General features: G+C 52.5%; 1 protein-coding gene across 4 annotated transcripts in view; it reads left to right on the top strand.

Moving 5' to 3' along the window:
- LOC138363910 (ankyrin repeat and KH domain-containing protein 1-like) overlaps positions 1 to 14,417 on the top strand; it is a 177,212-nt gene that overhangs the window by 129,121 nt on the left and 33,674 nt on the right. For 2 of the 4 annotated variants that reach the window (XM_069323369.1, XM_069323368.1), the window contains one exon: positions 8,577 to 9,361. The exons of 1 other annotated variant lie outside the window; for it this stretch is intronic. In XM_069323369.1, coding sequence (XP_069179470.1) covers positions 8,577 to 9,002 — 426 coding nt within the window. In that variant the 3' untranslated portion in view covers positions 9,003 to 9,361. Of the gene's footprint in view, positions 1 to 6,460; positions 7,263 to 8,576; positions 9,362 to 14,417 lie in introns of those variants that run through there. One more of the 4 variants, XM_069323370.1, reaches the window with a different exon arrangement.

Genomic DNA, 14,417 nt, shown 5'->3' with positions numbered 1-14,417 from the left:
GGACCGTGGCGGCGGTGGTGGACAGTGGCGGCGGGCGGACAGTGGAGGCGGCGGGCGGACAGTGGCGGCGGCGGGCGGACAGTGGAGGCGGCGGGCGGACAGTGGAGGCGGCGGGCGGACAGTGGAGGCGGCGGGCGGACAGTGGAGGCGGCGGGCGGACAGTGGAGGCGGCGGGCGGACAGTGGAGGCGGCGGGCGGACAGTGGAGGCGGCGGCGGACAGTGGCGGCGGCGGGCGGACAGTGGCGGCGGCGGGCGGACAGTGGCGGCGGCGGGCGGACAGTGGAGGCGGCGGGCGGACAGTGGAGGCGGCGGGCGGACAGTGGAGGCGGCGGGCAGACAGTGGAGGCGGCGGGCGGACAGTGGTGGCGGCGGGCGGACAGTGGTGGCGGCGGGCGGACAGTGGTGGCGGCGGGCGGACAGTGGTGGCGGTGGCGGACAGTGGCGGCGGGCGGACAGTGGCGGCGGGCGGACAGTGGCGGCGGGCGGACAGTGGCGTCGGGCGGACAGTGGCGGCGGTGGCGGATAGTGGCGGCGGGCGGACAGTGGCGGCGGTGGCGGATAGTGGCGGCGGGCGGACAGGGCGGCGGCGGGCGGACAGTGGCGGCGGGGGGACAGTGGCGGCGGGCGGACAGTGGCGGCGGGCGGACAGTGGCGGCGGGAGGACAGTGGCGGCGGGCGGACAGTGGCGTCGGGCGGACAGTGGCAGCGGTGGCGGATAGTGGCGGCGGGCGGACAGTGGCGGCGGGCGGACAGTGGCGGCGGTGGCGGATAGTGGCGGCGGGCGGACAGGGCGGCGGCGGGCGGACAGTGGCGGCGGGCGGACAGTGGCGGCTGTGGCGGATAGTGGCGGCGGGCGGACCGTGGCGGCGGTGGTGGACAGTGGCGGCGGGCGGACAGTGGAGGCGGCGGGCGGACAGTGGCGGCGGCGGGCGGACAGTGGAGGCGGCGGGCGGACAGTGGAGGCGGCGGGCGGACAGTGGAGGCGGCGGGCGGACAGTGGAGGCGGCGGGCGGACAGTGGAGGCGGCGGGCGGACAGTGGAGGCGGCGGCGGACAGTGGCGGCGGCGGGCGGACAGTGGCGGCGGCGGGCGGACAGTGGCGGCGGCGGGCGGACAGTGGCGGCGGCGGGCGGACAGTGGAGGCGGCGGGCGGACAGTGGAGGCGGCGGGCGGACAGTGGAGGCGGCGGGCAGACAGTGGAGGCGGCGGGCGGACAGTGGTGGCGGCGGGCGGACAGTGGTGGCGGCGGGCGGACAGTGGTGGCGGCGGGCGGACAGTGGTGGCGGCGGGCGGACAGTGGTGGCGGCGGGCGGACAGTGGTGGCGGTGGCGGACAGTGGCGGCGGTGGCGGACAGTGACGGCGGTGGCGGACAATGGCGGCGGTGGCGGACAGTGGCGGCGGTGGCGGACACTGGCGGCTGTGTCTGGCGGGCGGTGGCGGGGTCTGTGATGAGTGGTGGCGGCTGGCGGTGGTGGGTGGTGGCGGCGGTGGTGGTGGGTGGTGGTGGCGGTGGCGGCGGCTGGTGGTGGCGGCGGTGGTGGTGGGTGGTGGTGGTGGCGGCGGCGGCTGGTGGTGGTGGGTGGTGGCGGCGGTGGTGGTGGGTGGTGGTGGCGGCGGCGGCGGGTGGTGGGTGGCGGCGGCGGCTGGTGGTGGTGGGTGGTGGCGGCGGGTGGTGGTGGGTGGTGGCGGCGGGTGGTGGTGGGTGGTGGCGGCGGGTGGTGGTGGATGGTGGTGGCGGCTGTGGTGGGTGGTGGCGGGCGGTGGCGGGCGGTGGCGGGCGGCGGCGGCTGTGGTGGGTGGTGACGATCGGCGGTGGGGGGGGCTGGTGGCGGCTGGCGGTGGCGGCTTGCGGTGGCGACTGTGGCAACGGGCGGTGACTGCTGATAGCGGGCGGTGGTGGCGGCTGGTGGCAGGTGGTGGTGGCGGTGGTGGCGGCTGGTGGTGGCGGCTGGTGGTGGCGGCTGGTGGCGGTGATGGCGGCTGGTGGTGGTGGCAGCTGGTGGCGGTGATGGCGGCTGGTGGTGGTGGTGGTGGCGGCTGGTGGTGGTGGCAGCTGGTGGCGGTGATGGCGGCTGGTGGTGGTGGTGGTGGTGATGGCGGCTGGTGGCGGGCGGTGGCGGGCGGTGGCGGCTTGTGGCGGCTGGTGGTGGCGGCGGTGGTGGGTGGTGGTGGTGGTGGTGGGTGGTGGTGCCGGCTGTGGTGGGCGGTGGCGGTGGTGTCGGCGGCGGCTGTGGTGGGTGGTGGCGGCGGCGGCGGTGATGGGTGGTGGCGGCGGCGGTGGTGGTGGGTGGTGGTGGCGGCGGCGGTGATGGGTGGTGGCGGCGGTGGTGGTGGGTGGTGGTGGCGGCGGCGGCTGGTGGCGGCGGGTGGCGGTGGTGGGTGGCGGGTGGCGGCTGGTGGCGGCGGGTGGTGAGTGGCGGTGGTGGGTGGCGGTGGCTGGTGGCGGGTGGTGGTGGGTGGCGGTGGCTGGTGGCGGGTGGCGGTGGCTGGTGGCGGCTGGTGGTGGGTGGTGGCGGCTGGTGGTGGGTGGTGGCGGGTGGCGGGTGGCGGTGGTGGGTGGCGGTTGCGGGTGGCGGCTGGTGGTGGGTGGTGGCGGGTGGCGGCTGGTGGTGGGTGGTGGCGGGTGGCGGCTGCTGGTGGGTGGTGGCGGGTGGCGGCTGGTGGTGGGTGGTGGCGGGTGGCGGCTGGTGGTGGGTGGTGGCGGCTGGTGGTGGGTGGTGGTGGGTGGCGGCTGGTGGTGGGTGGTGGCGGGTGGCGGCTGGTGGTGGGTGGTGGCGGGTGGCGGCTGGTGGTGGGTGGCGGCGGGTGGCGGCTGGTGGTGGGTGGCGGCGGGTGGTGGGTGGCGGCGGGTGGCAGCGGGTTGCGGCTGGTGGTGGGTGGCGGCTGGCGGCTGGTGGTGGGTGGTGGCGGGTGGCGGCTGGTGGTGGGTGGTGGCGGCGGGTGGTGAGTGGCGGTGGTGGGTGGCAGTGGCTGGTGGCGGGTGGCGGCTGGTGGTGGGTGGTGGCGGGTGGCGGCGGGTGGCGGCGGGTGGCGGTTGGTGGTGGGTGGTGGCAGGTGGCGGCTGGTGGTGGGTGGCGGCGGGTGGCGGCTGGTGGTGGGTGGCGGGTGGCGGCGGGTGGCGGCGGGTGGCGGCTGGTGGCGGCTGGTGGTGGGTGGTGGCGGGTGGTGGCGGGTGGCGGCTGGTGGTGGCTGGTGGCGGCTGGTGGTGGGCGGCGGGTGGCGGCGGGTGGCGGCGGGTGGCGGCGGGTGGCGGCGGGTGGCGGCGGGTGGCGGCTGGTGGCGGCCAGCTGGGACACACCCTTCTCCACTGTAGGTCTGAGAACAACTAACCATATGTCTCTCTCACCCACCAGAACAGTGTTGCCAGCTTGCGCTCTCAAAATGTTTCCTTCAAAGATTGTATATTATCTTTGAACAACAAGTTTGATTATCAAGGAAATAATGCATATATTATTGTCACATTAATACTGTGCAATATCTTATTACATTCCTGCTAAATAATTATAATTTGAAACAGGACAAAAAATCCCACATATATATAAAAACCAACATTAGAGATCACGAGGCCTAGGCCTCGCCTGTGACCACACATCCTGCCTCCCTGGCCTGCTACTCTCTCACACCTCACACTCTTAACTCTCTCATAATCACTCTCACTCTCTTACTCTGTCACTCCTACTCTCTGTCACTCTTACTCTGTCACTCTTACTCTCTGTCACTCTTACTCTCTGTCACTCTTACTCTCTGTCACTCTTACTCTCTGTCACTCTTACTCTGTCACTCTTACTCTGTCACTCTTACTCTCTGTCACTCTTACTCTCTGTCACTCTTACTCTCTGTCACTCTTACTCTCTGTCACTCTTACTCTCTGTCACTCTTACTCTGTCACTCTTACTCTGTCACTCTTACTCTCTGTCACTCTTACTCTGTCACTCTTACTCTCTGTCACTCTTACTCTCTGTCACTCTTACTCTCTGTCACTCTTACTCTCTGTCACTCTTACTCTCTGTCACTCTTACTCTGTCACTCTTACTCTGTCACTCTTACTCTCTGTCACTCTTACTCTGTCACTCTTACTCTCTGTCACTCTTACTCTCTGTCACTCTTACTCTCTGTCACTCTTACTCTGTCACTCTTACTCTGTCACTCTTACTCTCTGTCACTCTTACTCTCTGTCACTCTTACTCTCTGTCACTCTTACTCTCTGTCACTCTTACTCTCTGTCACTCTTACTCTGTCACTCTTACTCTGTCACTCTTACTCTCTGTCACTCTTACTCTCTGTCACTCTTACTCTGTCACTCTTACTCTCTGTCACTCTTACTCTCTGTCACTCTTACTCTGTCACTCTTACACTCTGTCACTCTTACTCTGTCACTCTTACTCTCTGTCACTCTTACTCTCTGTCACTCTTACTCTGTCACTCTTACTCTCTGTCACTCTTACTCTCTGTCACTCTTACTCTCTGTCACTCTTACTCTGTCACTTTTACTCTGTCACTCTTACTCTCTGTCACTCTTACTCTCTGTCACTCTTACTCTCTGTCACTCTTACTCTCTGTCATTCTTACTCTCTGTCACTCTTACTCTGTCACTCTTACTCTCTGTCACTCTTACTCTCTGTCACTCTTACTCTGTCACTCTTACTCTGTCAATCTTACTCTCTGTCACTCTTACTCTCTGTCACTCTTACTCTGTCACTCTTACTCTCTGTCACTCTTACTCTGTCACTCTTACTCTCTGTCACTCTTAATCTCTGTCACTCTTACTCTGTCACTCTTACTCTGTCACTCTTACTCTGTCATTCTTACTCACTCTCAGTCACCCTTACCCATTCATACTCACTCTCTCACTCTTACTCTCATACTCTTACTCTCAATTACTCTTACTCTCAATCACTCTTACTCCCAATCACTCCTACTCCCAATCACTCCTACTCTCAATCACTCCTACTCTCATTCTTACTCTTACTCTTACTCCCAATCACTCTTACTCTCAATCACTCTTATTCTCATTCTTACTCCTACTCTCACTCTAACTCCTACTCCCAATCACTCTTACTCCCAATCACTCTTACTCTCAATCACTCTTACTCCCAATCACTCTTACTCTCAATCACTCTTACTCTCAATCACTCTTACTCTCAATCACTCTTACTCTCAATCACTCTTACTCTCACTAACTCTCAATCACTCTTACTCTCACTCTAACTCTCAATCACTCTTACTCTCATACTCACCCTTACTCTCAATCACTTTACTCTCACTCTTACTCATTCTGTCACTCTTACTCTCACTCTTACTCACTCTGTCACTCTTACTCACTCTCAGTCACTCTTACTTATACTCACTCTTACTCACACTTACACACTCTCTGGCACTCTCACTCACCTTCATTCACTCTTACTCACTCTTACCCACTCTCGCTCACTCTTACTCACTCTAGTTAATAAGAACACGCCAATATAAGACAACAAAACGTTTTCAGATTCGTTCTCACCACTTTCCAGCAACTTTTAAAATTTATATAAATTATCTTAGGGAATAATACATAAATTATATATTTAAACATGATATTAGTGTTTAGTGGAATGCATAAGGAGTCAAATTGTGTTAAAAAGAGCGATTTTTAGAAAATTTGGAAAACTACTTTTTCTGTTCATATTATAACTAAATGGATTTTAAAGGTTTCACTCAGCCAATATATATCATTCACAATTTATTAATGAATTTTACAAAAAAACACCATAAATTTTATATTTAAACATGTAAAAACTATTTGTTTTACATTTGGAAGAAAATAATTGTAGAAAAACAATTTATAATTAAACCTTTGTGTTTGGATTTTTTGAGTAAAAGTTTCTCAAAGGCTCTCCTGCACCATTCTCAATGCAAATCATTCCCACACCTATGGGAAGAGATAGGCGAACGTTGTGTAGATGATTTGTGTTTGCTGGGATATGACCGAACCTAATCAACCCTACCTAACCTAACCTAACCTATATTTATCGGTAAGGTTAGGTTAGGTAGCCAAAAAAAGCTAGGTTAGGTTAGGTTAGGTAGGTTAGGTAGACGAAAAAACATTAATTCATGAAAACTTGGCTTATTAGGCAAATCGGGCCTTGAATAGTAGGCTGAGAAGTGCGTTCTGGCTATTAGGTACGACATATATATATATATATATATATATATATATATATATATATATATATATATATATATGTCGTACCTAGTAGCCAGAACGCACTTCTCTGCCTACAATGCAAGGCCCGATTTGCCTAATAAGCCAAGTTTTCATGAATTAATTATTTTTCGACTACCTAATCTACCTAACCTAACCTAACCTAACTTTTTCGGTTACCTAACCTAACCTAACCTATATAGATAGGTTAGGTTAGGTTAGGTAGGGTTGGTTAGGTTCGGTCATATATCTACGTTAATTTTAACTCCAATAAATCACAGGGTAAAATTGCAAGACATGAAGAAGTCAACGACATCATCAAGAGGAGCCTCGCCACAGCCCGCTGCCCGGCACAAAGAGAACCACACTTATCCAGGCCTAACGACCCTCAGAAGCGCCCTGATGGGGTCACCTTGCTACCTTGGAAGGATGGTAAGCAAGTGGTATGGGACTACACGTGCGCTGCCACACTGGCCAGTACCTACCTCCACTACAGCACACGTGAAAGCGGTGGTGCTGCTTCTTTCAGGGAATCGCAGAAAATTATTAAATACAGAGGTCTAGCACACTGCTACAGCTTTGTTCCGATCGGCTCGGAGACCCTCGGTTAGTGGGGAAAATGTGCATTGAAGTTCCTGAAGGAATTGGGGGACAAATTGATCAGCGCTACAAAAGACCAGAGAGCAAAAAGTTTCTTGTTCCAGCGCCTCAGTGTTGCGATTCAGAGGGGAAATGCCTGTTGCGTCTTGGGCACTAGTCCAACTTCAGAGGAATTCGAAGAAGTGTTTAACTTGCAACAATGATCGAACCCGTCTGTGACATTCATCAATGTTTCTCATTGTTGTGTTTTTCAAGAGATCCATAACCTTTAAGCACCTTTTTGCATTATTATTTTTGTATCAACCCATGTATATCTTGTAACCATCATATGCATAATAAAGCACAAAAAATAAAAAAGGAAGGGGGTGGTAGGAGAAAAGCACACAGAAACTGTATTGGAGGGGATCTAAACATTCCCTCTAATGCGTTATGCGTGGTTTCCTCCGAGGCTATGGGTCCCCCTTCTTCCAGCTAGAGGTGGTACTCCCATCCTATTTATATATACATATATATATATATACATATATATATATATATATATATATATATATATATATATATATATATATATATATATATATATATATATATATATATATATATATATACATACATATATATATATATATATATATATATATATATATATATATATATATATATATATATATATATATATATATATATATATATATATATATATATATATTAATATATATTTTGGTAGCAGTCTTTCCTGTAGACATATATTATTAAATATGACCGAAAAAGTAAGATTAATAATTCTAACACGAATTTTCTCAATCTTTCGTACATTTCTTTTCACTGTTGGAGGTAAATCAAAAATCAATTCTCCAAAATTAATTTTTATTTCTAGTCTGACGCGACACTAGCGCGTTTCGTAAAACTTATTACATTTTCAAAGACTTTAGTTCACAAATACACAACTGAATAGAACTTACGCATCTCCGATTTTATATCTACATTTGAGTGAGGTGGAAGGGGTGATGTGGCATTAACACAAGACAGAACAACATGTGGTATTAATAGGGTATTAATTTCATCAACACAAGACAGAACAAGAGTATTAATAGGGTATTAATTTCATCAACACAAGACAGAACACGAAACAATGGATATTGAATAGAAGTGTTTGTAGAAAGCCTATTGGTCCATATTTCTTGATGCTTCTATATTGGAGCAGAGTCTTGAGGTGGGTAGAATATAGTTGTGCAATAATTGGCTGTTGATTGCTGGTGTTGACTCATCAAGAAGTCAGCATGTTTAGGGATTTAAACAGAGGGGGCTGAAGGTTGTCTGAAACCCGAAAACAGAAAAGAGAATACAGAAATTCACTCCCATATTTACAAGCATCAGTGATCATTCATAGTTTGTACTTGTCTCCTTCCCAGAAGATCAAGTTTCTATCCTCAGCTAACGTGAGATATATTTACACAGGACATATATAATCCTTAGTCAACATTGATAAAAGCTGCCAATATAATCATCAACAATCATTTGTAAGCTTAGGCAATCTCCGGTCAATGACCTATGGCTACCAGTTCGATGCCCTGTAAATTTCTTGATATCATCTCCTGTTGTTGTTAGCCTTTGACTTTGTTTTAGAAGAGTTTGAGGGATGAAGATTGTCTTGTTGAATCCAATAAAACATTCTCATAGTATAATAATCGGCAGTTATAGCTGACAACTACCATTTATTTCCCCTGACTATTGTAATATTGAATCATACTTTATTTTTAAAATTACAATAAAATCCATGACCACATTGATTTTCAGTGCCACATTGATCTGTCAGTTCCTGCAAGAATAGTAGGCAAAGTAAACATGACTGCTATCATGGCTGCTGCCGCTCAACGACACTGGAAGGTCGTCCGGATAATCCTTGAGATCCACGTCAAGATGACAAATGAAGAAGCAGACTTCGTCATCATCAAAGCCGCTGATAATAATCAGTGGGATATTGTACATCAGGTCCTTAGACGAAACTTTCCGTTGCCAACTGAAACGTTCAAGAGCTTGATCCAGAGAGCTGACGACCAGGGACTGTGGGAAAGTGTGTTCACAGTCCTCCAGCAGAGTTTTAAGTATAAGGATGAATGTCTTTGTGAAGTGCTGTCAAAGATGGTGACAAGACGGCACTGGAAGAGGATAACCGAGTTACTCACTCTAGTGAATATGAAGTTCAATGAGGCTTTGGCTTAGGCTGCCCTTGCCAAAGAAGTTAAAGAGGTTGACAATATCATCCGCACCTCTTTGTCATATGACAAAGAGACCCTGGACGGGACTCGACTGGTAGTGGCAGCGGGAGGGACCAGTGACGAGGTGGCCAACGTCCTCTACTCTTTCTACGACACCATTAGCATCGAGGCTTATAATAATTCTCTGCTCCTAGCTGCCATGAATGGCCACTTAGAAATACTGGTGCCACTGCTCGACCATCGTGTTGCCAATTACACCTACAGTCTTCTTAGTCGGGCCCGGCACTTAGCAGCGGAGGGAAGATTTGAAGATACCGAAAAACTTCTTCAAACTGCATTATCTTCGAAAGCTAAAGATATTTGCTCTTGAACACACAAATATATATATATATATATATATATATATATATATATATATATATATATATATATATATATATATTTTTTATAATAGGGAAGGGAGTACCACCTCTGGCTGGAAGAAGGGGGACCCATAGCCTCGGAGGAAACCACACATAACGCATTGGAGGGAATGTGGGTCCCCTCCAATACAGTTTCTGTGTGCTTTTCTCCTACCACCCCCTTCCATTTTTTTTTTCCTTTATTGTGTATTTAAAGGTTACAAAACATACAAGACAAATGCCTAAAGGTTATGGATCTCTTGAAGCTCCTCCGCTTCTGGACAGGAACCGAGGACGCAGCAAGCATTTCCCCTCTGGATCGCCACACTGAGACGCTGAAATAAAAAACTGGAAGCCCTTGGGTCTCTGGTGACGTCAATGAGCTTGGACCCCAATTCCTTGAGAAATCCCAAGGCACTCTTGCCCCAGGGGCCATGCGTCTCAGACGCTATGGGAACAAAGAGGTATTGACCTTCCAGTCGCCTGTACTTGAGTGATTTTGCTGTTTCCCTGTGGTTGGCCGCCCCACCTGCTTGATCAGCTCCCAAGTGTACATAGGTGTCAGGCAGGGTGGATACACATGTGTAGTCCCACACCAACTGTCTACCCTCCTTCCATGAGTATATGGTGATGCCATCAGGGCGAAGTGCTGGGAAATCCGGGTTTTGGACCCCTAGGATGCGAGGTTCTCTCTCCGCTGGGCACCCAGCTGAGACGAGGCTTCTCTTGATGATGTCATTGACCTCGTTGTGTCTTGCATGCCAGCCCTTTGTGCTTCCGCAATGCAACCCATGCAGTCCGTATTGGTCTGCTTCCACCCTGTTGCAAATACACTTGTATTCAGTGTGAATTGGGGCACCAAGGCGGAGGGCCACTGCTACACGAAGGGATTCTGGATCTAGGCGCGTGCCCATTGCAGACATGGGTACTGCCAGGAGGAAGTCTCCTGCATGGGGGGCACGCACTGCTCTGAGGCGGGCTTTCTCCTTGTCTGATGTTGCGACGCTTAGCATGGCATCAGCTACTTTTTCCACTAGAGGGTGGTCCCAGCCGGACTGTTTGTGTTGTTTTGTTGGCTCTATAATGGTTGCTGGGGCTGCAAGAACATTCCACTGATTTGAACATTCAGTGAAAGCAGGATCGTGTATTCCTGCTGAATCTCTCAGGGTTGCAGGTAAAATATCTCTGACGAGGTCGTGCGATGCATGAGAGGAGGAAAGGAAGGCTGGTAGAGCAATTTGGGAGCTGTGCGGACACCAAGGCCGCCGAGTCTTACAGGAAGGGTTGCTTGCTCCCACTGAGAGTCGTCCAATGGCAGGTTCAGGACTTTCACCAGCATGGACCTCAGAAGGGTGTCATACACATTTAACTTAGGGCTGCTGTAGGATGGAGAACATCTCAGAAAGTAGGTCAACTTAGGGAGAGACAGGCATCTTGTAAGGAGAAAGAGAGCATCATGGGCATCAATCTTGTCAATCCTGTCCTGCATTCTCTTTAGGTCAGTGATTTTTGCAGCCAGGACCTCCTCGATTGCTCGTGGGTGTTACGGTGCCCTCTCCTATTTCTTTCGTTTGCCGGCTTAAAGAGTCATATCAGCTCTCCCTACTGATTCTCTGAGGTTCAGGGAGTCTAATGATATATGTGGCGACCAGACCGGCTGCCAGTTAAGGGAAGGAAGTTATATTATAAGTTGTAAATAAAGGAAAATTGGCGCCCTGTTATAAAATGAAACAGTATCCCCTACGGCAGATATGACCTTTTGGAAGGGACATTGCCGATCGCGGATTGGCCGACGTAGGTCGCGGGCGACCAATCAGGGCCCGCCATGACGTCACCGAGTGCCCCGGGCGGCGCCAACGTCAGAGTGGTTCTGACCTTGGAAGCGACAGGACGCGCCTCGGTCTGCTCTCAAGGATTGGAGGCTCTGCAAGCCTTGTTCAGTGGATTGAGCTGGCCATCGCAGCCCATCATAGTTATTGGAGACCCTGCGCTTCTGGGAAGCAAAAGAGGAACCAAGTTCAGTGAGCAGAGAAGTGCCAAACTTGGAAAATAGTCGGCGACGACGCTAGGCGGCTCCGCTGGTTAGACGTTGAGGTCTGGAAGGTGGGCGGGCAGGCCTAGCTGTGACTGGGGTCACATCCACTGAGAATCTTGGAAGGACGACACCGTGCCTAGGACACGGAGCAACGCCCTGTGGGAGAGGCGAGTGTGGGGAAAAATAGTGATTAGCTCAGCGCCCATCGATGAACCAGGATTGGGGCAGCTGAATCTCAGGGATTGGAACGGCGACGACGCGAAGGCTTCACGACACCTGAGGACCTGTGGAACGTCCTGGATCGTCAAGGATCGACCCAAGGAAGCGTGGGAACCTCACACCATCGAGGGACAGGCGTCGTGAGCCAGGAATGTAAGGTAGATCATTTTCCCTCCCATTACCCCTTGTATGAGTAGGCTAGTTAGGCCACAATATTTACTTGTGTATGTGGCAGCAAGACTTTATTACTTTAATAGTAGAATAGGCTGCAAAGCAGCTTGTGTCCAGGACTGTCAGAGAGGACAGTGTGTATGGATGGTAGGACAGTGAAGAAGAGGTGCCGACGTGGTGAAGAGGCCCTCCTGTGAGAGTGTGAGACTCCTGTCTTCCTGCCCAGTTGAAGGAGTGTTGGAGGTCGTGGAAGAAGAGGCTGACGATCTCCAGACTCATTATCCATATTCCATATTCATGTATTACTTGTGATTATGTGTGTGTGTTCATGTAATTTGCATCAGTAAATCCACACATTTTATTACTGTGTTTGAGTGTGCCTCCATTTATGATATTTCTCTATGAGCATACATTTCTGGCTACAAACAATATATAATACACCCACTGAACTGCATTGCTGGGGTGCAGATATAATAACCCAGCTGGCGACCTTGCTAAGAGGAAGATAGAGAAGACAGGCGGGAAAGGAGTTCCTGCAACCTTTTTTGTCTGGCAGGCAAGACTCAGGGAGGTTATGGTTATAGGTAAGCCTGAGTCTTCCTTCACTCCCCCACGGGTCTAGGCCGGAACTGTTAACAGCAGTTTCCCCGTGTTTGACTGAAGGGCTTCCAGGGTGAATCAGTGGCACCCCTTTGTGGTGGAAGCAAAGACCTGCGGAGGTGGGCATTGTTGGTCCTCTCTTGTGTGACCAAGGAGACTCCGGTGAATCCAGGGAGTCGGAGGGGCTGAGTATTTGGGCCTTTGAGCCCCTAGCAGCCGAGTGTTAGCAGAGCCCCGGACCGCCCACCCCCACGTGACAGAGAACTGGCGACCTCGCCAGGATTCGAACCCCGGTAGCCAAGAACTGGGAACTTCGCCAGGAAGCGCGGGTCAAGCTACAGTGTGGCCCAAATTTCAAGACAAGTGTTGCCAGGGTACTAATACAGTGTGGCCAGTGAATTCAGTAGTACTGTTACTCAACCGGCTAAGGGACTGAAACGGTGAAATTAGTGCCTACTAACTTGTCTGTGCTGTCGTGTATGCTCAATGATATAGAGATGGAGGAGGACAAAGTAAAGAAATTTATTGACACAAGGGACGAGAGAATTTTGGAGGAGTGTACCAAGGCCCAGCTCCAACAAGTGGCAAACCACTTTGGGATCAGGTTGAGGACGACTAAGGTAGCGGAGCGAAGGATAGAGATCATGGCACAGCTCACAGCTCGAGAGGAAGCGACGGGAGAGGAGCCATCTCAAGAGGAGCCGTCCCGAGGAGAGCCGTCGCAAGGTGAACCGTCCCGACTAGGGCCTCCCCAAGTGCCTACCAGTGTGGAGAGAATTCACAGTGAACATGGGAGCAGTGGAAGGTCCAGCTGTAGTAAGAGGAGCCTGCAACTGGAAATAATGAAGATGCAACTGGAAGCCCAGCTGCGACGAGAGGAGAGAGAAGCGCAAATGCAGCGAGAGGAACGTGCGGCTGAGCTGCAGCGAGAGGAACGTGCGGCTGAGCTGCAGCGAGAGGAACGTGCGGCTGAGCTGCAGCGAGAGGAACGTGCGGCTGAGCTGCAGCGAGAGGAGCGAGAAGCTCGGCTGCAGCGGGAAGAAGGAGAGAGACAACTGCGACTGGAGGAGATAAGGGCAAAGAAAGAAGTCGAATTGCGTCGCGTTGAACGTGGTGGAGAAGTTTATGTCAGTGCTCCATCCTGAGTTGCGAGTAAGATTGAGAGAAGCAGGTATTAAGGACCTGAAGGCTGCAGCGGATCGAGCCGACATGCTGGAGGAGGCACTACATATCAGGAGGGAGGGGCCGCCCAGACACTCGCCTTACCCCAGGTCGGGAGGGAACCTTAGGAGTTCAGGAGGAGCGAGGATGGATGGGGACTCTACCAAAAGTAGTTTACCCAATGAGGTAACCCAGTTCAAGAGCTCAAGGGACGCGGGGAGGAAGCCCCAACCTGTGAGCAGTGGACGTAGCTCGGGAGCGAGTGCTGCTGCCCGGGAACCGACGACAGAGAGTCCTAGGTGGACTCAGGGAACCTCTACCATTGGTGCTACCAGGAGGACTGGTAGAGGATCGCCTAGGAGAGGCGGTCGGTGTTACAACTGTGGGGGACGAGGACACCTTGCAAGGGAGTGCGGTCGCCCCAGGCACGGTGGAAACGTGGCTTTCGCTAGGATGGAAAGCGGAGAAGCCAACGATTATTCAGGTGATATGCCGGTGATGAGGGAGAAGAGGATCCACCCCTTTGTGTGTGAGGGGACGGTGAAGATAAGGGGAGCTGATCCTGTGCCAGCGAGGATGCTGAGGGACACTGGGTCCGACTTCACCCTTGTTAGTGAATCCCTCTTCCCCGAGGACTATAGAAGTTCTAGTACAGGGGAGGCCCTGATAAGGACGTTGGGGGGACAAGTGCGGATGCCCCTCCATAGGGTGACTCTTAATTTAGACTATGGTTGTCAGACTCTCTTGGCAGGGGTCTGTGCTTTGCTGCCGAGGATGGACGCTCAGGTGATCCTAGGAAATGATTCCTGTGGGGGATGTGTTCTCCCGAATT

This window comes from Procambarus clarkii, chromosome 12, assembly GCF_040958095.1.
Source record: "Procambarus clarkii isolate CNS0578487 chromosome 12, FALCON_Pclarkii_2.0, whole genome shotgun sequence".
NCBI classification, from domain to species: domain Eukaryota; kingdom Metazoa; phylum Arthropoda; class Malacostraca; order Decapoda; family Cambaridae; genus Procambarus; species Procambarus clarkii.
Note: the sequence above shows the minus strand (reverse complement) of the source record. Positions and strands in the feature narration are given on the sequence as shown.